The sequence below is a fragment of the Arvicanthis niloticus genome, chromosome 23 (genome assembly GCF_011762505.2).
Source record: "Arvicanthis niloticus isolate mArvNil1 chromosome 23, mArvNil1.pat.X, whole genome shotgun sequence".
Classification (NCBI taxonomy): Eukaryota; Metazoa; Chordata; class Mammalia; order Rodentia; family Muridae; genus Arvicanthis; species Arvicanthis niloticus.
This window is the reverse complement of record NC_133430.1, coordinates 40,134,325-40,157,662: the sequence shown is the minus strand read 5'-3', so window position 1 is coordinate 40,157,662 and position 23,338 is coordinate 40,134,325. Positions and strand designations below refer to the sequence as shown.

Below are 23,338 nucleotides of genomic sequence, written 5' to 3'. Positions count from 1 at the left end.
CTATGGACAGACTGTCTTTCCTAATCATCAGTGTGCTGTGGCCTTTTTCCTTAGATTGACAGCTGTGTTTATAAGCAGTAATAATGCATTTTTAGTTACTAAACCTGAAAACCTTATACATGGCCATGTTCCTACAAGTGAAACTCTAGATCAGCAGTTCTAGCTTGTGGGTCCATCCCTTTGGGTGTCGAATGTCCCTTTCACACTAGTTACCTAAGACCATCAGAAAACATCATGTGTGATCATGTTCATGTGCGGGGGTGGGGGGGTGTTTGTATGATTTTTTTTTTGAGACAGGGTTTCTCTGTGTAGCCCTGGCTGTCCTAGAACTCACTCTGTAGACCAGGCTGGCCTCTAACTCAGAAATCCGCCTGCCTCTGTGTCCCAAGTGCTGGGATTAAAGGTGTGCACCACCACCACCTGTCTGGAAACACAGATTTTTACATTGCAATCATAACAGTAGCAAAATTACAGTTATGAAGCAGCAACAAAAATAATTTGATGGTTGGGGATCACCACAGCATGAGGAACTGGAATAAAGGGTCACAGCGTTAGGAAGGTTGAGAACTGCTGGTCTGGATGATTTCTGCTGTTTCAGATAACTCCACAGCAGAGTAAACATGTATCTAAGCCAGGAGAAGGGTGGTAGCTTACACGCTGATCTGTGTGACTTCCTTTAGGAATTATATACCCACTTGGAAGCAAGAAAAGCAGCCACTGAACTTGTGACACAGTCGCAGCATCTCAACCAAACAGAAGAGCAAGCCTCGGTTCTGCCCACTTCCAAGTCTTCAGGGTGCCAGCTGGCCGGTCTACAACAGGAGGTTCTTACCTTGAAGAAAATTAAAGAAAGACAGTATGGCCTCCTTAACGGTTTTCAAGACCAGCTGGTTGTAGCTGAAGCCTCGATGAACACCTTCTTGACAGAAGTGGAAAGCCTCAAAGTGTAAGTGTGAGAAGACTCGGGTTCTTTGCTCCCTTGCAGCCCTGAGTTCCAGTTTATGCTGCAGGAGGACATCAGGATTGTAAAATCAGGCATGGAGACCAAGTTCATGTTGGACATTAGTTTAGTGTGTTCACGGGGCCCTAACAAAAAGTTACGGACTGGGTAGCTTAGGAACAACGACGTATTACTGTTGTGAGGTTGGAAAGTCCAAGGTCTAAGATGCTGGCAAACTTTGTGTCTGACTAAGCTTCTCTCTACCTCAGGATATCAGCCAGCCATGTCTTGCCAGGATAGAGTGAGCTCTGGGGACAGGGATGGGGGTTGGGGGTGTCTCTTAGCTATTCATGTTCACAAAGGCCCCACCTCCCAATACCATTATATGGTCACTTAGCTTTCAACATAAGGCATTTCGTACCCAAGACCCTGTTTCAGAGAAGCAATTAAAGTGTCTGCCAGATGGCTTGGTGGGTAAAGGCACTTGCCGCCCAGCTTGGCAACCTGAGTCTGGTACTGAGCACCTAAGTGGAAGGAGAGAACTGTTGCCCACACAAGTGTCCCCTGCCCCATAAATAAATAAGTATATGTTTTTAAAAAGCAAACAAACCCAGAAGACAGCAACAATAAAATAAGAATTTGTTTGGGGTGAGCATAGGCATTGAAATCATAGCAGAAGCTATTTAAGAAAACTTTAGTGGGTTCACGCTCTGCATGTGTCTATGTGTTACTGAGTACTGTGTTTTACACATAATTTATTAAGCAATAGTGTGACTATCTTCTACACATGCTGCCTAGTATCAATATAATTGGTTTAAATTACTGCATATTGAATATTACACATCTTAACTATTTCATTTAAATGTATGCATTCTGGGGGTCAGCAAGATGGCTCAACAGATAAAGGTGCTTGCGGCAAAGCCTGATGATCTGAGTTCAGTTCTCTGAAGCTATGTGGCTTAGTGTTTCTTTTGCTGTTAAGAGATACCATGACCATGGCAACTTTCATAAAGAAAACCATGTAGTAGGGGCTGGCTTACAGTTTCAAAGGTTTAGTTAATTATTAGCATAGTCAGAAGCATGACGGCACATGGGCAGACGTGGTGGGAGAAAGGAGATGAGAGTTCTATGTCCAGATCAGCAGGCAGCAGGAAGAGACAGTGACCCTAGGCCTGGCTTGAGCTCCTGAGGCCTCAAAGCCTGCCCCCAGCAGCATACTTCCCCAAGGCCACACCTACTCTAGCAAGGCCACACCTCCTAATAGTGCCACTCCCTATTGGCCAAGCATTCAAATTCATGAATCTATGGGGTGATTCCTATTCAAGCCACCACACTATATAAACGTGGAAAGGAAGAGATGACTCCACAAAGTTGTCCCCCGACCTCTCCATCCATGCTATGGCCTGAGCCCCCCACCTCCATCATACACTAATAATAATAAATATATTTTTCCTTTGGCTTTGAAAATAACAAATGGTAGATAGAGCAATCTTAATGTATAAATATTTCTTATCATAAAGTTTTGTTTTATGCATACCTCTAAACAGACCTTATTTACAGTACTATCCCTTAAAACAATTTTATATTCATAAGATTGGCTATTCTTGGTGGGAGGGAAGGGTGGTAACAAGGGGTTTGGATACTGTGATAACTTCTCTGGTTTACACTAAGCTTGGGGAGAGAGACTTTCCACTTACAAGTCATTTACATGTGTTCTTCTCTTCGCCTCACTCCTTTCTCTTCATTTCTTCATTTTTATTCTTTTTCTAGAGGCTCGCTAGACAGTGCAACCTATCTGGGGAAGATCAAGAAGTTCCTGGGATCAGTGGAAAAACAGAAAGGCTCTTTGAGCAAGCTTCGCACGGAGTGGGCGCATTTATCCAGCCTCCTGACGGCCGCAGATCAGAAGCTGGTGGAGAGTCAAATGAAGCAACTTGAACATGGGTGGGAACTCGTGGAGCGGCTGGCTCACAGGAAGTGTTTTCAGCAAGCCACAGAACACAGTGAACTCACCTACCTCCTGAAGAAGGCCCAGGACCTCAAGGTTTCTCTGCATCAGCAGCAACAGCGCCTCACGCTAAGTCTGAACTCTCCAGAACAACAGGCGGGGAATATGGACATGGTCACTCCAGCCGCCGAAGTCCAGGCAATCAAGTATGAGTTTTCTGCTTTAAAGCGGCAAGCTGAGCTTCATATGAAGAGGCTTTGGGGAGAGAAAGATAAGAAAGCTCTGGAAGATGCAATAAATAATTTAAATAAGCAACTGGAGGCGCTGGAGCCGTTAAACCAAGAGGTAGAAAATCGGGTTAAAAAGTGTGAGCTACAGAGCAGACTAAAGGAGACTCTGTCCTGGGTGAAGAACACGCTGGCAGAGCTCGTTGTCCCCATAGCCCTTCTCCCTGACAACATCCTTTCTCAGATCAGAAAGTGCAAGCTGCTTCACGATGGCATTCTGGCGAAGCAGCAGGCAGTGGAGCTGCTGGTGGAAGAGGCCCGAGGCCTCGCCCCCAGCCTTGCAGCTTTCGAGAGGGATGGTTTAAATACTCTCCTGGAGCATTTACAGAGCCAACACCAAGCACTGCTTTTAAAATCAACTCAGAGGTCCCAGCAACTAGAACTGAAGTTGGAAGAAAGAAGCAAATTGTTTGCGATTACAGGAAAGGCTCAGCTCATGCTTGAAGAAAGCGAAGCACTGATGTTTCCCGAGAGGGAAAGAGCCTCCACGGAAGCCGAGCTGGAGCGTCGCCACGCCCTCTTGAAGGCGTCCCAGCAGCAGCTGCAAGACGTGGAGAGCGTAATCTCAGCACATCTTCCAGAGCTTACAAATGCCTACAAGGACGCAAATGTGTTTGAGAGATTATTTCTGGATGACCAGTTAAAAAATCTCAAAACAAGGACCAACAGAACCCAGAGATTCCTTCAGAATAACTGTAACGAGCTCAAGCACAAGATGAAGTCTTACAGAGAATTCCATGAAAAAACAGCGGCGCTTCAGAAAGAGGTTGAGAGCACCCAGCCCAGCGGACTTCCCCCGCTCCACCAAGAGCTGAAGCAGGACGCTAAGGAGCAACTCAGTAATCTTAGAGACAAGCTGGCTGCTATTCGAGGCAGTATCTCACAAGTGTTGACATCTGCAGAAGTGTTTGATTCCACAGGGCTAGGCTTGGATGGTTCACTTCTTGAACGGTTACAAACCCAAGTGCTCGAGAGGGAGAGGGAAGTAGAAGAAAAAATCAAGCAGCTGGACACATTTTTAATAGCACGGGACAGATACCAGGCGTCCCTAAGTAAGATAAGGGCTGTGGATTTGCAGATTAAGAAAGGGGCTGAATCACTGCTGAAAGTCCCCGATCTGTCACCAGAAAGCACCCTGCTCAATGCACACACTCTGATTCAGAAAATTGAAAAATCCAAACGCTTGCATGGTGAGATCATCAGGAAATTAAGCAAAAATGGGGCTTTTGACGACTCGTTCAAAGAGAGCGAGATGCGGCAACTAGAGCTAAATGCAGAAGAGAATTCTAGGCTTCAAGAGGCTCTCCAGAACATGCTGCTAGAATCGCAACCAAAAGAAGTGGGTGAAAAGGCATTCCAAGATAAGCTAGAAAACACCCTACATGTTTTAAAGCAAGTGAAGTCTCGGTTACAGCAGCCTTTATGTATAAATTTGGGGGTTCAACATATCCAACACGAGATGGAGACTTGGGAAGCATTTGGCGAGCAAGTTGAGGCAGAAATGTGTGGTCTTAAAGCCGTGAGGGTTTCTGGGGAGCAAAGAGAAGAAAACGCTTCTGGATCCGGTGGCATGGAGGCAAAATTACGGGACATTGAAAGTCTTCACATGGAGCTTAGCGAAAGCATTGGTTTACGCACAGTAAGTTGTCTCTGAAATTAGGTGTTTAAGGAAGGCATCTACCCTTACCGGTTGTTTGCGTCAGTACTCCTGAAGATGGTACAGGTGATACAGGAGCGTTCTCTGCAGGGAGACACCTGCCTTCTAAAAGGCCGAGGGCCACTTTATCACGTTGACTCGCTTAACATCAAACTGCCTTATAAATTTGAGAAGAGATGAAGCCGACATCTTTGTTTTCTTCATAAGCCCCGTTGAAATTAGAACAGGGTTTTTTCCCCTCCCCTTTAGTGATAGTAAAATGATATAGAGTAGAAGTCTGGTACAGAGGGAAACACAGCAAATACAACTAGTGTTTATTTAGAACTTACATTGTACTGAGGGGTGGAGGTAGCGGATGTTAAGTGTTCGTTAGCCTTGTTAAAGTGAAAACTTGAGGGCTAGGGGTATAGCTCATTGACAGACTGCTTGCCTAGCGTGTGCAAAGCTCTTGGGTTCAATTCCCAGCACTGAAAAAAAAAAAGTTAAATTAAAATAAGAAAGTTGAATCTCAGAAACATGAAGATCTTCTTGTGATGCTCTTAGAGCCAGCTGACATTTGTCTAAGTCTACGGCAAACATCCTTCCATCTAAGGCCCATCAGCCAAATCCCATCCATGGCGCTTGATTTATAAATAAAGTTTTACTGGGGCACGGCCATACCTACTATTTACGTAATGTCTGTAGCTGCCTTCTTGCTACTACAGCAGTGTTGAGTAGTTGTGACAGCTTGCTGACTTCTGTTGGCCAACAAGTCTAACACACTCCCTGTCTCCTTCTGAGAGTTGGCAAGTATCTTAGTCACGATCCCAATGTATCAGCAGTGGGTAGCTGGTACCCAGCATGCCCTTGTCTAACTCGTCATCTTTAATCTATAGAAGGGAGAAATTCATTTCTTTTACTCAGAGTTATTGTAAGATAATGGGTGTAAATGCCATAGAAATTTAAGAGAAGGTAAACCCTTGTGTGCCATTTAAATGGTTTCGTAATGGTTTCTAGAAACACTCTGTATAACTCACCCCATCCAGGAATAATTTGATTAGTGCTGGACAGGGAGAGATCTTTAAATTCTCAGACAAGGCTGTGGTGTAGGGACATCTGATGATATGTCTGAACTGAAGTTGATGGCAGACATGCTAGTCATTTGAGACACAAGAGATCTGCCTTTTTGCGGCTATTTTCACTTGTCCGTAGATATTACGGTTATAGACATTATATGCAATGCTTCATTCATTTCATAGCCTGTGCAAGAATCTTATAATAGGAATTATATACCGACCAACAAGATTATGAGATGCTATTTTAAATTTAAATTAGATTTCTTTGAAAATATGACTTTTTTCTTTTAGTTACTCGTTTTTAAATATTAATGTAATGCTGTAAAGCCTATAAGAACAGGAAATCAGCTCCCCTGAGACTCAGAGAATCAGTGAATACACCATATTTGAGAATAACAAGTTGGGAAATTATGTGACCGTGTTTGATCTTCAATTCACCAGAACGTCCTGAGTGACGCCTATGAAAGCGCAGCCCGCTATGACGAGTTAGTCACCAGCGCAGTGAGGATCATCCCGTCCCTGGAAGCCATGCTTTTGTCATACAGAGTAGACCTTCATAATCCCAAAAGGTCACTGGAGCTGGCACGCCGTAAACATGAGGAACTGCAGTCCGCAGCAGCTGACTTACAGAGCCTTAGCGAGACACTGGGGGCTATCTTCAGCCCTGAGGCCAAAGAGCAACTTCATTGTACTTTACAAGCGCTAGTGGCTAAAAACTCAGCTCTGAAGGCGGGGCTGGAAGCCCAGGAAGCCGAGGAGGAAAGGTAGGTTGCCTGTACTTTTGAGTAACAGAATATCATTTTATTTGTCTTTATGATTAATATGCACATCAGAGGAAATTTGGAGGTGGGAAAGTTTAAAAAGTCAACAAAGAAAACCATGCTAAACTTTTCATTATGTTTTAATTTCTTCTTGTTTAATATTTGATACATATAATACTATATATAAATGTGTAGATAGTATAAGGGATGAAGACAAAACAAACGTCTTTATACCCAAAGTGTCCAAGATAAACCTCATTAACTTGAATTCTCTCATGAGCTCCTCCTCCTCCTCCCTTTACTAGGAAATACTTTTTATATTATTGTATTTTTGCTGTATTTATGCCCTGTTCTTACGATATTCATTCTGTCATTCTGTAACTCGAAACGTATTTTTCAAGTTCATCTCTTTGGTCATAAGTCTTAGTGACACTCTTGTCTGTAGCACACTCCCTTATTGATGGACATTTGAGTTTCTAGTTCTTGCATTAAACAACAGTGCTTTTAGGAACATGTTGAAGTACAAGAGACTCCCTTGGTTATGTAAGAGTGTGATAGCCCAGATCAAGGGGATGCAACTCCTAACATTAAATCACCCACTAATTTCCACTAAACCAGGTACATAGTCTAGTTGTCCCCCATCCTTGCTAACACTTGTCATTAAACAGTAAGGGTGGGCTGGAAGACGGCTCAGTGTGTAAGGGTTTGCAAACATGAGGACCCAAGTTCAAATCTCCAGAACCCATGCAAAAACTTGGGCATAGCCTCTTTATATCCCTGTAATCCCAGCTCTACAGGGGCAGGCAGCCTAGCTCCAGGTTCAATGAAGGACCCTGTCTCAAGAGATAAGATAGAGAATACTAGAGCAAGCCACTAGATGGCCTCCATGGCCTTCATGCATGTGGGGAAGCAGCTCCTCTGTTCACATATGTTTGCACGCAGAATAAGAGTCTGGCAGTGAAGTGGCACACATACATACACACATGCACACACACACAAAGTGTAGTATGTGGTTTTTGTTTGTTTTGTTGTGGTTTTGAAACTACTATTTTGCCTCAATCTCACTATGGAAAGTAGAGTAGCCTTAAACTTAAGTCAGTCCCCCTGCCTCAGCTTTCCGAGTGTGAGTGCTAGGATTTCAGCCGTGAGAGTTTTTATTTTAAGTTATCCATTAGTTTTTTAGTTTTTTTTTTTTTTTTTTTTTTTTTTTTTTTTTTTTTTTTTTTTTTTTTTACCAGGGAGTAAACACAGGTCATACATGTGTTGAGCACATGTTCTACTGCTGAATTGTAAATTATTCTCACTGGAGGATTTAGGCAGCGCCTACTTAGTGTATATAATTTTATAATGCTTTCAAAAATACATCACAAGTAAATATAAACTATCCCGTTTTTTTTTTACTACATAACATTCATCTTTTTCCTTGTCATAGCAAATATTTTATGATAGTAAACACAATCCATAGATACAGTTCTGTGATGACCTGTTGTAATTTACTTAACCATGTTTTTGTTGTTGTTAGATTGTCTTTTTGCTGTTTTAACTAATGCAATTATGTATAAGAGGCTTTTACTACACAATGATTTTTATCCTGATTTTGGTAAATTCTTTATATCTGAGATTAACTCTCTAAAACACACAGTTGAACATATGAATCCAAATGTGGACATTTGGACAGTTTTAAGATTACGTGGCTTTCTCCCAAAATTCAGCCTACTGACAGATCATTGGTAGTGCATTAAAAAAAAAACTGTCTCTTACTCTCTCTTTCTCTCCCTCCCTCCCTCTCTCTCTCCTTCTCCTTTTCCCTGTTCCTTTCTCTCAACCTTCCTCCCTCCCTCTGTCTACATGTCTGCTAGTCTGTCTGGTTGCCTGTCTAACTTAGTGTTGTGGATAACTGTATCTTGTCTGTTTAAAGCCATCAATAAATGCCTTTGGGGAGTAGGCAATTGACTATGAGTAGTCAATGAAAATGTTTAAATTCCTTGAATGGCAAAACAAAACCCATTTATGTGTGTATGTGTAGGGATGCGTTAATCAGAAAAATTTTATATTTTTTTTCTAATTGCCTCTTAAGGTGCCTGGAAAATTACAAATGCTATAGAAAAATGAAAGAAGAAATTTGCTCTCGGCTCAGGAAAATGGAAACAGATCTCGGACAGTCCATAACCCCATTGCCCAGGTCTTACAAAGAAGCTTTAGCCCGCCTGGAACAGAGCAAGGTAACATCATTAGTTTGTGGATAGTCTGTGTCAAGACCCAGGAGAACAAACAGGTGACATCAGAGGGCACAGCTCAGCTATAACCCACAGGAAAGAGTCTTCAATCACCCGTGAAAGTGTCCCAACTGGAGGCTGAGGTGGGGAGATGATCTGACCCTTCAGTTGATCAGATCCATTTTACAGCCCACCCCCAAGCATCCTGCCCTGTGGGCCACCTTTCTAAGCCTTCCCTTTTCTTAAGTTTTCAGGTATGCTACTAGATCTGTGACAGAACAGTCACCACATCCATCCGGTTTTGATCATTTCCTGTAGCATTGCTAATGAGACAGAATCTCTTGTATCCTAGGTTTCTGCTGACTCTTCTCTTCTACTTCATGAAGTCAGAGGCATGAACCTACATGCCTGGTTTTACTTTAAGGTTTTGGTTTTTTGTTGTTGTTGTTTTGTTTTGTTTTGGGGTTTGTTTGTTTTTTTTTTTTTTTTTGGTTTATTTTTGTACACACAGTAGACAAGCACTCTACAACATAAAACATCTTCAGCTTGTAAAACAACTTTGATTTTTGCTTATTTTCATCTGTTAAAATGAGTGGTGCTTATTATTATGCTTTGGGTTTCTCTTTCTTTTTTTCTTTCTTTTTTTTTTTAAGATTTATATATTATTTCTTGTGAGTACACTGTAGCTGTCTTCAGACACACCAGAAGAAGGCATCAGATACCATTACAGATGATTGTGAGCCACTATGTGGTCGCTGGGAATTGAACTCAGAACCTCTGGAAGAGCAGTCAGTGCTCTTAACCACTGAGCCATCTCTCCAGCCATGATTTGGGTTTCTTAGTTACTTACTTATTTATTTATTTATTTATTTATTTATTTATTTATTTATTTATTTTGAGGCAGAGCCGTGCCACATAACTGATCTTCAACTTGTAATCTCTCTGCCTTTGCCTTCTGAGTGCTGGGATTAAAGGCGTGCACCACCCCACCCAGCTACAAAACTAATCTTGAACTTGTAATCTGTCTGCCTTTGCCTTCTGAGTGCTGGGATTACAGGTGGGGGCCATTGCTTCTGACTTGTCATTGTGATTTAGATGAGGCCATTCATCCACCAAACAGAAACTGAGCAAACACATAAAGAACTCCCAAATATCGCATCACTGGTTGATATAGCAAACACTGTGTAAATGACCTCGCAAAATAAAAATATTTACCTTTGAGAATCTTTTCTAACTCTAAAAAGTTTGGTTTTACGTTAAGAGTTCCCCACCCCTCTCCATACTCACCCCGCATTCCTGCAGAATGTAATACGTAAATCATTCTCTCCTTGGCACTAAGTGACTTTCAAAGGAGGTGGATCCGGTCATAGTTGAAGAATGTTAAAATCATTAACTGGCTGGCAAGCATGGTGCCACACACCTTTAATTTCAGTGGTGGTCTGGAAGCAGAGACAGGAGGATCTCTGAGTTCAAGACCAGTCAGGACTAACTCCTGAGACATAACATTAAAAAAGTATATCCTTAACTGTGCCAGACTTCAGAGTGACATTTCAGAAAAGATTATAGACGTCGGTCATTCATATTACTTTCTCTTATAAGGCGCTAACATCAAATCTCCTGTCAACCAAAGAAGACTTAGTGAAACTCCGTCAGGTCCTCAGACACCTGAGCTGCAGGTGCACAGAGAACGATGCCATGCGTGTGCTTGGAGTGGCTTCTGCTCTGTGGGAGAAATGGCTGAGTTTGCTGGACGCCGCCAGAGAGTGGCAGCAGTGGAGTGGCGAACTGAAGAGAGAGTGGAAGCTCATCAGTGAGGGGGTGAGTCCTTCCTACAGGCAAACCCTGCAGCGTGCACGAGGCCGCTGCTTCTTCTCCGCCTTTCATCTGTACATCAAGTAGACACTGCTTGTGAACTTGTCCAGGTCAGGCTTGTGAATTGAGAAATTCTTCAGCGTCTTTCATAGTAGTGACCCTTTCTTAGGTAACCTATAATTCCGCCTGGAGTCCGTGCTCTCCCTCCATCTTTACATGGTTCTGGGGATCAAGCCCAGGTGTCGGCGCTTGCACAGCAAGCACCTTGACCCACTAAGCCAGCTTGTCACCCCTCAGATAATTCTTACTAAAGAGGTGACTACTTGCTGGGTGAAGCTTTAAAATCCTCATTGTGAAGATGGGTTCATCCTTAAAAATAACTGCCTTTGCATTCATTACAGTAAAGGTTAGAACTGGGTAATATACATGATAACTGACTAATTGGAAATCAGCTCCAATTGTTAAGTATGGAAATTAGTTGTGGTAGTCAAGTGTGGGCCTAAAAATATGAAATTCTACGCTTTCTAAAAAGTGTCTCAAAGAAGACCTGACATCTCTCAGTCCCAGATGATAGCTTAGGCACGGTTTAGGACTTGTGCATTACATATATTTAAAAGAAAAATGAAAAATCATAGGAGATCATAGTATTTGTTAATCTTTCTATCGTGCCATGGATAAATGAGGTACAGATCAGAACACGAGTTGAAATTCTCTTTTCTTCATTTCAAAATTTCCAGTGAGTTTTTTGAGGATAGAAACGGAATGAGTCTGAACTTAATTGGTGGGAGATCACCCACGGTCAACGCTGTCCCATTAACCTGCTTAGAGCTTAATATTCTTGAAATCAGTGTCATTTCAGTGGTGCTGGTAGGGCTTAATCAGTGAGCAGTCTTTGGATGTTTAAACTCCAATTGATGTTTAAACTGTCAGTTATTCCGACTGCTAGCGAGAGTCCCTGCCTGTCCACAATGACAGTGATCACTGAGCCCCTACGCTGTTCCGAGAAACCAGTTCAGACATGTGCTTCTGGATCCTTGCCTTGACCTTAGGAAGTTAGTATGTTTACCATTTGATACTTAGGGAAACAGAGGCTCTGATTAATATTTCTTCTTTTCTAAGTAGTGGCCTGAGAGCCCCAACTGCACACTGACTGTGTGGCAAGCCCCTGTGGGTCACTGAATGCACACTAAGGGGTCTTTCTTACAATTATAACCTGGCAGCCCAGCTATATCTTGTCCCTAGTGGGCATTCAGTAGGCACTTGTTGAGGGAGAGTGCTTGTTCAGATCCAAACCTTGGCTGGGTCTAAGCTTTTACTGTTTTACCACACAGTTTTAATGTTTTATAGCCAGTTAAAGTCATATCATATTAATTTCAGTATTACTCATTTAACTCTTGCTAATTACGCAAACAAACATTAGACCAGCATCTAGTCAAAACAATGTTTTTAGACAAAGCTTCCGCCGCCAGGTGGTGGTGGCACACGCCTTTAATCCTAGCACTTGGGAGGCAGAGGCAGGCGGATTTCTGAGTTCGAGGCCAGCCTGGTCTACAGAGTGAGTTCCAGGACAGCCAAGGCTATACAGAGAAACCCTGTCTCGGAAAAAAAAAAAACGAACAACAACAACAAAAAAAAGACAAAGCTTCCTGAACCTCCGCTCACCACAAACTTGTTATGCTGCCGAGGATGACCTTGCACTTCTGATCTTTCTGCCTGTACCTCCGAAGCGCCGGGATTACAGATGTGTGTTACCATACCTGGTTTGTGAAGTGCCAGAGCCAGGGCTTTGTGCATGGGGCAAGCATTCCTACCAACCGAACTCCACTCCCAGTCCAACAACTGTGTTTTTTCCCCCAAAGGCCAGCACAAATAAAACCATGTAATAACAGTAATACAGCTATTGAAGAGAGCACTCCGTGTGCCCGGCTTAGCTCTTGCATCCATGGACAGGGTGATCCTCAGCCAGGCTGCCAAGCAAGCCATCAGCGTGGTGGCAGCTGTGCTCTTTGCTAGAAGCCATTGCTGTTTTGCCTGCGGAGTGTTGGGATTCCCTCCTGGAAGGAAAGGGTGTGGCTGTTGACATTCCTGCCTGGAAGGAGCAAGTGGAGAGAGAGTCATTTAACCCACACTGGAGTATCCAGGAACTCCTCTCTGTGTTTTTCTACCCTAACTACCTGCGTCCTCAGGGTCTGGAGGAGGAGCTAGAGTGTAGGTGGGGAAGACTAGGGGAAGGGGCTCTGTGTGTGTGTGTGTGTGTGTGTGTGTGTGTGTGTGTGTGTGTGTGTGGTGATCCTGAAGCCATCCTCCAGGCTGGGTGAAGCCTTTCCAGCAAGGCTGCTTTGAAGTCAGCCAGTTTCCTGTCAGTAATCCTTCACACATTCTCTGTAAATAAGCCCAACAAACTCATTGGGTGCCCAGGGCGAATTCCTGTGGAACTGTACTTTGACTTGTTATTGGGCCTTCAGGAGGAAGGGGTTTTCCTTAGAACCTGGTGGGGATGGGAGGAGGGGGTACATGTCCACATCCCCCACTCCAGAGAGTTTTAGCAACAATACACGAAGTCAATGGAATCCAATAATACTGAGTCACTTGCCCGAGTTCACAGGTAACAAAAGAGGGTTGAAACTTACATGTTGTGTTTAATCACTAAGCGACTAGGGTAAGGATTGTCTGTGTGTGTCAGCTGACACATGATGGTGTGGGTTGTGGGTGTCAGAATGGATGTGTGTGTTACTAGAGAACAAACCAAGAGCTTTGTGCATGCCAGGAAAGCATTCCGCCACTGAACTGCACCCCGGCCTGTTTGTGTGATCTTACTGCAGCTTTAAAAATGGTACCATTCCTGTCTCTACATAAGACTTAGCCATGGAAGATCCCGATAGTACTGCTGGCGCCTTTCCATCACTGTGATAAAAATACTTTGACAAAAGCAACTTAAGGGAGGAAAGAGTTGATTTGGGCTCAGGGTGCACAAGTACAGTCCGCCATGGCTCCTGATGGCAGGAGCTTGAGGCAGGCGACATCATAGTCAGGAAGAGAACAGTGATAAATGCTGGCACTCAGCTAGATCCAAGACCACAGCCCAGGGAATGATGCTACATGCTCATCGTGAGACTTCCCACCTCAATCAACTAATGTAGTCTAGATAAAACCTCATAGGCACACCTAGAAGCTTAGCCTTGATGCTTCTAGATCCAGTCAAGTAGACAGTCAGTGTTAACTATACAATAACTGGCCAATAAAGACCATCTGTTTTAAACCATTGTAATATAATCATTCTCTCTCTTTATGGAATAAACAATTTGAGTAGATAAATTTTTTTTTAATTTAAATGTTCATCTTTAAATTTTCAAATTAAAACTCAATTTACCTTTTGATTTGACTGTTTCTCAACACGCCACTTTACTTACTTATTTTTTAGGCAGAACATACTTGATATCGTTATTGATGTCCTAGTTAGCTCCAGCTGCCCACTTTACACAGCCTGGTCGTCGTCTGAGTAAGCCTCAGTGGAGGAAGTTTCCAGATCAGATTGCATGTGATGATGTCTGTAAGGGATTGTCTTCATTGGTATTGATGGGGGAGGGCCTAGCCCAGCCCGCTGAGGCCCTGGCAGTGTCAGGAAGCTGGCTGAGCATGACCTCGGGAGTGAGCCAGAGAGAGCATGAGGAAGCAGCTTAGTTCCTTGCCCTGACTTCCTTCAGTGATGGACTGTGGTCCTATGTGTGTAAGACAAAACAAACCCGTTCCTTTCCCCGGTTGGTTTTAGTCAGAGTGTTTTTATCACAGCAACAGAAAGGAATCAAGGACAACTGACTTTTAGAATAACGGTTTTATGCTTTGGTGGCCTCCATGCAATGGGGCATCAAGGGCTGGAGCAAAGTGATTTCCTTAGAGATAACTGGGGTGGGAAGCTGGCTTCAGCTCATACTGCTAGGTCCTGACACCGGTTCCTCATTCTTTCCTGTTTCTTCAGGTCTGAAGAATTTCATTCTCCTTTACAGTGTGTGTGTGTGTGTGTGTGTGTGTGTGTGTGTGTGTATATTACTATGGTTCTTCGTCCTCTTCACCTCTATGATGAACCTTAAATTTTACAAAGGGTTTTATTAGGATTTTATGTCCAAAGAACATCATCAGAGGGTTGCAGAGACTTTTCCAAGGGCAAGGGCCAGTACCTATTATTCTGACTGTTTTCCTGGCTCAGGGACTTTCTTTATTAATTCAGCATGGAGTTTGCTAAGTTTTGATTAATGCATGTAGTCACATGACTACCAACAAAATAGAAATGTAGCACACTTCCAACATCACTGAACATTCCCCTGTGCCCTTGGTGTTCATTTTTAATCCCCGAGCAGGATGCTGTTGGGTGGCTGGATGGCAGTGGCCCATTCACACACTGAGTGTTTGGTTGCTTGGATGCATTCTCTCTCCGGCTTCAGTCTCAGTCCCAGCCTTACAGCAACATTGCGGCTGAGAGTGGGCTCCCCAGCAGGTGGTCGATTTTGGAAAGTGATGCCAGGTGGGAGGAAGGAGACTAAAACAGAAAAGGCCTAGGAAGCTGACTACTTTATACTCCTTGGGGTCATCTATTTGTTCATTTGTGGCCACTGCACCAAGTGACACCCCACTGCGTTCTGGGTTACAGACAAGACTCTTTCAACCCCAAAAGTTTTAGAAACCTTGGCTCTACCATTAGTCTCCTGTCCATGTTGCAGTTCCTTTATTAACATGCTGCTTTTAAGCGGTAGGTGTGAAATGGTCTATCTCATTCTCTGGTCCAGGTGTAGCTCTGCCTGGGAACCAGGATTTCCAGTCCTACTGTGGTTTGAGACCGTGGGAACCACATACTCTGTAGATGAGTTTCTTAGGGAGGGGACGGTCTCTCTCTGTACCAGGTATATTATAGGAACCGGGGATCCCACTTTTTCATGGAACCCAAGACAGGTCAGCAGATACCACATCCTGCTCCTGATGCTGTGGCTCATTCTTTTCCCCCAGAAAATATTAAAAGCATTGTTGATAATGGATTTGAACAGTAGACTTTAAGTGTAACATGTATTACTTCCACAGTGCAAGAAGCCCCATACCGTGGCATCTCTCTTTGCTGGCCATTAAAAGACTGACCAACTTCACCTTCACACTGGTGAAGAAGTATTCCTTAGGCTTTGGAGACTCTGGGAGCTTATAATGATTGATGTTGGGGCTCTTGCACCTTCCTTCACAGGTTTTATTCTCACCTTCTAGTACACACCTGGGGCCTTGCTCACCGTGTCAATCAGCATGATAATGTATGTGCAGTTGTCTGGTGTGGTATTTTATAGTGGCAAGATGGGCCACTGTTTGAACATAGAGTTAGGAGGGCAGAATGATATAAATGAGTCTTACAGCTAAAGATGGTTGGCGCAGGGCTTGGGGGTGGGGAGCAAAGAGCTACCTTATTCAGGAGCCTTTGAGGCTGTGTGCCAAGTCTTTCTTCTGAGTCCAGGCTGGTGGAATTCCTAGCTTCCAGGTAGGCATTGTAATAAGTTACACATTTCTACATTTTTTACACACTGGTGGTTGGTAAACACAGTTGGTTCGGTAATCCCAGTGGCTCTCCCGTTGGAAATCGTCAGGTTCACAACGAATTGCCAGGCTTAGTTTTACAGCATGATATAGACATTCACAGTGAAGTCAAAGAGACTCATAGGAAAATTCCCACATCCAGCAGTTAGCCCAGCCTCTTATGGTGGGGCTGTTCCAACCACCACAAGTAGACCTCCTGGGAACACCCTTCAAATTAACTGAAGCCTCAAGGGGAAATAAATCACTCTAGCCAATAGCCTTTCCCCAGCCTGTTCACAATAGCATTTCCTCATCGGAATCTCCCAGCTACATGGGCAGTAGCTGGGAGCTACAGGATCCTTGGTTGTAGAGGACTAATGTTCCCTGCAATGTTGAGTGAGTAATGACTTTGCACCAGGATAAGCATTAGGAATGCTTTAAAGAGAGGAGATATATATATCTCTATATCTATATCTATATCTATATCTATATCTATATCTATATCTATATCTATATCTATATCTCTCAACCCATGTGCCCGCTGGGTAGATTTCTGATCTCAAAATCTTCTTGCTTTCTCTTTGTTGTCACTCATTCAACTAGATTGAACGAGAAGCAATAATTCTAGAGAATCTCCAGGAGGACCTCCCAGAAATTTCCAAAACAAAGGGCGCAGCTCCCACAGAGGAACTCTGCCAGCTGTTCGACTCTCTAAGCCAACAGGAGGAGAGCGTGGAGAAGCAGCAGCTGCTGCTGGCCCTGCTTCTACAGCGTGTAAGGAGTATCCAGAACATCCCCAAAGGCACTGAGGCTGTGGAAACCATCCCGGCACTTCAGGAGATTGGGTCTATGCAAGAACGGTGCGACAGGTGAGATTTATAAAGAGATTGATTATTAAGGAGGTGATCTGATGGCTTCTGTTCAAAGTTCAAAAAAAAAAAAAGTGGTTAATAGCAAACGCTACAACAGAATTGACGCCAATGGATACAAACAAGAGGATGGGAGAAGTGAATGATTATAATGGAAACATACACATTTTCCATCTTGATTTTACCGTGTGAGTAGCTTGCAGAATTTTTCCCTCAGATGTATATTGTTTTGCATTTTAGTAATACCTACTTGGCTGTAGGAAATTTTGATTGTGGGGAATTATAAAGAGCAATGTGAAAGTCTACTTTCATCTCACCATGCAGCAGAAAACACAATCACTTTTTCCCTTACCTCTCACTGTGATTATTGACATTATAGTGCCTGACACTGTATTGTAATCTACTGAGTCACTGATCAGTGGATTGTTTTTGTCTCCTATGTCATTCAATGTCAAATTGAAAACATACCTGTATAGTGTATATATGATGTTGATATACCATATTATGTTTAAGCAAACCCCTTTAAAGATTCTTTAAGTCCCATCTAATTCCATTGGGTTTATTGTAAAAGCCACAGCAGTTGATATGCTCGTGCAGGAGGAAAGCAGCAGGTTCCTCTTCGGTCTTGGTCACTCCACACCTCCATCTGATGGTGAGGGTCTTCTTTTCCCACACACACCAAGCGTTTCTCAGCTGACATCCACTCGAGTCTCTGCAGTCCTGAAGGGATCTACCTGCCCAGATTCTACACTTTGAGCATTCCGTTTCACAAAGCTCCCCTGCTTCCTGTGACAACCAGGAGTTGCAGGATGTCACTCGTGCTTCTGTCTGGCTACTGGAACTCCCTCCAGAGCCTTCCTCAGCGGCTCACAGAGCTCAGGGAAACACTTAGCTTTGCTGACTCATCAATGGAAGATATAATAACGGATACAAACAAAGAACAATGTGGAAAGATGTGTGGGTGAACGGGGTGGGAATGGGACAGCTTCCCTGGCCTCCACGACACACGGCCCCGTGGTACTTCTCTGGTTTAGCAGTCTGGGCACTCTGACCTATTCTGTTTCCATGCTTCTGAGGGCTACATTGACCAATTAAGCAAATGTGTTCAACTCAGCCTTCAGTCCATCTCCCCTCTCTAGGGATTGGGAGGACAGAGGTAGGAAAGGGGGGTACAGATAGCCCCAGCCCTCCAGTCACATGGATAACTCTCACCTGGGGGCTACCCAGGAGTCCACCAAGAGACTTGCTCTTAGTGCAAGCGCTCTGTCTCAAGAACAAGGCCTTTGGTCAAGTGTGAGAACAGTTTCTGCCAGGTGTGGTGACACACACCTTAACCCCAGCATTTATGGGGTAGAAAAAAAACAGGATCACAGTAAATTCAAGGCTAGTCGGGGCTACCTAGTGAAGCCCCGTTTCAAAAAGAGAAAATTGAACAAGTGACTTTGTTGTATTCCTTTCTGTAAGGAAATCAAGAAGAGTCCCATTTCAGATCTGGAGAGCAGAGACCAAGTATAGATTTCTATTGTGTTGTCACATGACAGATACCAAATAGTTTTCAGCAAAGACCCCACCACCACACACACAGTTGCCTCTTCAGGAAATGGGTCAGCTGACGAGAAATGAGCTGGTGGGGGGTCGTCTGTTCTAAAGAGCCCACCTATGGCTGACTTGTCACTTCATCTGGGATCTGGGATCATGTGGGACAGATGGAAGCTGGAGATCATAGTTGGAATATGCAGATACTTGGGGGTGAGAGTTTTGGGAACACTGTTGATTGACTGAATTTGATGTATGTTTTGACAATAAATCAGCACAAACTGGTACTTTTCTCCTAGGGAGGAAAATGTTCTTTTGTGAATTTTTTTATGAGTTCTATTTTGACGTAATTTCAGGCTTCTTCAGACAGCTCAAAAGAATAAGGACCTGGTCCAGACCGAAATCCAGACACGGCATTCTTTCATAAAGGAAATAAAAGATGTGAAGCATTTATTTGAACAGGTCTCAACTTCTTTCCCAAACTTGGCATTGGAAGGCCATCCAGAAAGGGCAGAACAGTTTGAGGTAAGCAAGAGGGTAGAGTTCCTGTATGTGGCTGAGACTGGTCCATGATCTTCTGTTGGAGTCCTGTGGAGAGATAACTCATTAGCTATAGTTGGAAGGGTGGTCCCGGGAGACAGGGAGGTAGGTGCACAGGTGGCACACTGTGTGCTGAGCCAGGGGAGGACAGGTGGCACACTGTGTGCTGAGTCAGGGGAGGACAGGTGGCACACTGTGTGCTGAGCCAGGGGAGGACAGGTGGCACACTATGTACTGAGCCGGGGAGGACAGGTGGCACACTATGTACTGAGCGAGGGGAGGACAGGTGGCACACTGTGTGCTGAGTAAGGGGAGGACAGGTGGCACACTGTGTGCTGAGCAAGGGGAGGACAGGTGGCACACTGTGTGCTGAGCCAGGGGAGGACAGGTGGCACACTGTGTGCTGAGCCAGGGGAGGACAGGTGGCACACTGTGTGCTGAGTCAGGGGAGGACAGGTGGCACACTGTGTGCTGAGCCAGGGGAGAACAGGTGGCACACTGTGTGCTGAGTAAGGGGAAGACAGGTGTCACACTGTGTGCTAAGCCAGGGGAGAACAATCATGATTAGAAAATGAAGGGGAAGTGGAGCCGTGCTGGGAGACATGGCTGAACTTGCCAGCCGGATTGTCAGCTGTGTTTCCAGTGTGTTTGGTGACCAGAGGCCTCGGCCCACAGAGGAGGACTATGCTTCTTGTGTTTGGATGTGGCATCTCAGCGCTGAGAGGTGGGACGTGCACATGGGGGATCACTTTGAGAGCTCGTTTCTTCAGAGTGACCTTTCCTCTTACTCTTTCTACAAAAATGACTATGGGAACTTTTAAAATTTTTGTTTTAATTTCATTTTTAAAGATTTAATATTTTATGTATGTGAGTGTTTTGCCTAAATGTATGCATGTCTGTGCACCACATGTGTGCCTGGTGCCCATGACTGCTAGAAGAGAGGGCGGGATGCCCTGGAAGCGGAGTAACAGGTGGTTGTGAGCCACCATGTGGGTACTGGAAACTGAACCTATTACCTCTCTAAGATAAGGTCAGAGTGCTGCCAGTACTCTTAACCACTGAACAGCCTCTCCGGCCCTGACTATGGGGATTCTATGCAAAGTCTCACCCTCTTGTTAACCACAAAGCCCTTGGTTATCAGTGTTGAAAAGGGAAGCCTACCATCACTCTCAAAAGTTTTCTCTGTGGAGAAGCCATTGTCTCAGTCAGTAGTTGTAGACTGAGACCTGGCATCCACCTGGGTGAGAAGAACAGGATGACTGCACCACGTTGCTCTTTGACTTGTCCTCTCTAGGCGTGTCAGTCAGCTGAGGATGGAGACCAGGAGCAGGATGTAATGTCACAGGGTTGAGACTGGGAACTCTTCCTCGGGGCTGGGACTCGGGGCTGTTCAACAGTCACTAGAGAGCTAAAGGACACAAAAGCCCAGAAAAGTCAATAAGTAGGTTTTCCACTCAGTCTTTGGGAAGCTTTCCCAAACAGATGAGTTTCTCCTTTATAATTGCTGCAGGAGAACGCAGATCAGATTCTGTTTCTAGGCCACGGCCAATAGACCGTTTGTTCGGTGCGCTTTTATCTCCTGAGACCTACATTCTTTACCAGGAACTGGAACCCTCCCTTTTGAAAGGAGTGGGGCTCTGCCTGGCTGTCTAATTACATGAAACAGACACTTTTGCTTCAATCATGGGGCTCTCAGTGGCCTTGACTCATTATGATGATAATGTAGGAAGAAGTAGAAATAGCAACAAGTTAATAACAACACGGAAAATCCTTCTTTGAAACTTCTGGCCACTTGTTACTTTTTAGCTGAGACCCAGTCAATCCTACAGGCGCTCAGAGAAGCAGAGCCTGTTCTGATGTCTTTTTGGCACAAGAGTCTGACAGCATGAAGAGCTATCAAGTTCGATTCTTACAAATTGGAAAGAATCATCTGACTAAACCCCCTATCTCTAGGGCTTAATCTGCTTGTATCAATAGGGAGGTTTTGTCATGTAAAGCTGGCTTATTTAAATCGAGAGGACCCTGGAAATCTGCTTTCACTTTTCTTTATGGCTAAAGTTTTCCCCAGGTCCTGTAAGTATTGAGACTCTGTTGATGGTTTTAGGAGTTGCGGAGCGTTCTTCAGAAAGGCAAGCTGACTTTCGAGAGCACTATGGAGAAACTGCGCATCAAGTATTCTGAGATGTATAGTATAGTCCCTGCAGAGATCGAGTCCCAGGTGGAGGAATGCAGGAGAGCCCTAGAAGATGCCGACGAGAAGGTAGTGAGGGTTGTGCGCGCGCGCGCGTGTGTGTATGTGTGTGTGTGTGTGTGTGTGGTTTGATGGGGTGTGTGTGTGTGGTGTGATGGTGTGTGTGTGGTGTGATGGTGTGTGTGGTTTGATGGTGTGTGTATGTGGTTTGATGGGGTGTGTGTGTGTATGTGTGTGTGGTTTGATGGTGTGTGTGTGTTTGTGTGCGCACGCACATGTGCGCACATGTAATGCTGTTGTTGATTGGGATGGGTGAATGGAAATAAGAAAATATCCTTTGATTGTCAATCTTAATTTCTCTACTTTCAGCTCTGCCTGGTTTTATGGAGCTCATGTATTGAATAGTGAGATACAGGTGCTAGGAATAAATTGCATAGGTACCAGAGTTTCAGATCATCTGTCTTTTTTTTTTTTCACCAGTTGTCTTAGTTTCCCCCTTTACATTTTAATAGTTTGCATTATCTTTAACTTGGCTTGCTATTATTATTATTTTTATGTTATTATTTATTCTAAAGATCTTTAAGAACTGGGGGGCATATATAATATTTTGCTTTAAAAAATATTCCCCCAAACAGTGAAAGAACAGCCAAGGGCAGTAGAAACATAGATTTCATTGTTCACTTGATAGCATTTCAGTGTGTGTTGTCTGTTTAATTGTGATGTGGATGGCGTTCTCACAAAGCATCCTGGGAAAAACTTTTTACCTTAGCATGCAGGTCTGAAGAGAGGGTGTGAATTGCTCCATTGTGCTGGAAACAGGGGCACTCAGCAAGATAGTTTTATTAGACATTTCAGACCAACAGAACAAAACTGTGTTTGGTCCCGTGTCCACAGGAGGATTTTATGTTTTGTCTTTAAAGCTTCGGGCTCTCATACTTTGATAAGTAAAACAAACCACTACTAAAAACATCACAGAGAAAAACTGGGCTCTCTGTTCCTAAGAAGTAGCTACTAAGAGGAGGTTGTTTTGCCTAGACAGTAGAGAAGTGAAGATTACCTTTGTTTTTAGAGTGGCCTGAGAATAAAGTTAGTTATATTGTACATATCCAACTATATAGATATATAGAGCTATATAGATTTTCTTATAAAATGGAGATGTATACAAAAATCAGATTTCAAACTTAGGCACTAGTGCTAGCTATGATTGCTCACGTCTGTAATGTCAACACCCCAGACAGTGAGACAGGAGATTGCCATGTACTGGAGGCCTGCTTGGGTTGCAGGCTGAGACAAACAAAGGAAACAACAAACCCCTCAGATGCTAGCATGTGTCATTAACTAATTCTGTGGCAGATTTCTCAGAACATGTGATTTGTATGAAAATCAGCACACAATCTTCTAATATGTTAAAACAGATATTTTGATTTAACACACTAACTTATTGGAACTTTGTCCAAGGATTGTTATTACTTCTTTCTTTGAGACTACCAAATATTTTGAGCTAATCGCAGTGTTATTTTTATGACTTTATGTCATAAAAATAGTCTTTCATGTTTAAGTGTGAAGCTTTCCATTGTGAACATGTATGTTTGTGACAAATGAAATTTGATTTTTATTGTGTCATAAGTACCAAGGAAGTACAAGAGGCCAGGCCACAGCCACATACGGTATTATGTCTGTCATTCAGATGGCTGCTTTCCCCTGCATCATAATCTTCCCTTGTGTGTCTAAATGGTAGTATGAACTTCAATCAAGAGAGTTACTGCCCATATCAGGCAACCTCATTGTTTGATACTGTATTACCTAGACAAAAATTAATTAACTTTAAAAATGTATTTTAGGATTAAACTTAGAGTTTAGAGGCCAGAGAGATGGCTCAGTAGTTAAGAACACTTGTTGCTGTTGCAGAAGACCCTGGTCCATTCCCTAGGACCTACATGGTGGCTCACAACCATCTTTGTCTCTAGTTCCAAGGGATCTAA

The 23,338-nt window shown here is 43.7% G+C and overlaps 1 protein-coding gene and 1 long non-coding RNA gene across 10 annotated transcripts in view; one reads left to right on the top strand and one right to left on the bottom strand.

Annotated features, from left to right (window-relative positions):
• Syne2 (spectrin repeat containing nuclear envelope protein 2) overlaps window positions 1–23,338 on the top strand; it is a 309,215-nt gene that overhangs the window by 151,314 nt on the left and 134,563 nt on the right. For all 8 annotated transcript variants that reach the window (XM_076921989.1, XM_076921988.1, XM_076921985.1 and 5 more), the window contains exons 47-54: window positions 681–946; window positions 2,711–4,814; window positions 6,329–6,651; window positions 8,726–8,870; window positions 10,464–10,682; window positions 16,824–17,089; window positions 18,982–19,150; window positions 21,270–21,425. In XM_076921989.1, the coding sequence (XP_076778104.1) occupies window positions 681–946; window positions 2,711–4,814; window positions 6,329–6,651; window positions 8,726–8,870; window positions 10,464–10,682; window positions 16,824–17,089; window positions 18,982–19,150; window positions 21,270–21,425 (3,648 nt within the window). The remainder of the gene's footprint in view (window positions 1–680; window positions 947–2,710; window positions 4,815–6,328; window positions 6,652–8,725; window positions 8,871–10,463; window positions 10,683–16,823; window positions 17,090–18,981; window positions 19,151–21,269; window positions 21,426–23,338) is intronic.
• The window catches only part of LOC143437089 (uncharacterized), a 31,290-nt gene continuing 28,290 nt past the window's right edge, over window positions 20,339–23,338 (bottom strand). Inside the window, exon 4 of one of the 2 annotated variants that reach the window (XR_013106765.1) lies at window positions 20,339–20,573. This is a non-coding gene — a long non-coding RNA (uncharacterized LOC143437089). The remainder of the gene's footprint in view (window positions 20,574–23,338) is intronic. The other variant, XR_013106764.1, reaches the window with a different exon arrangement.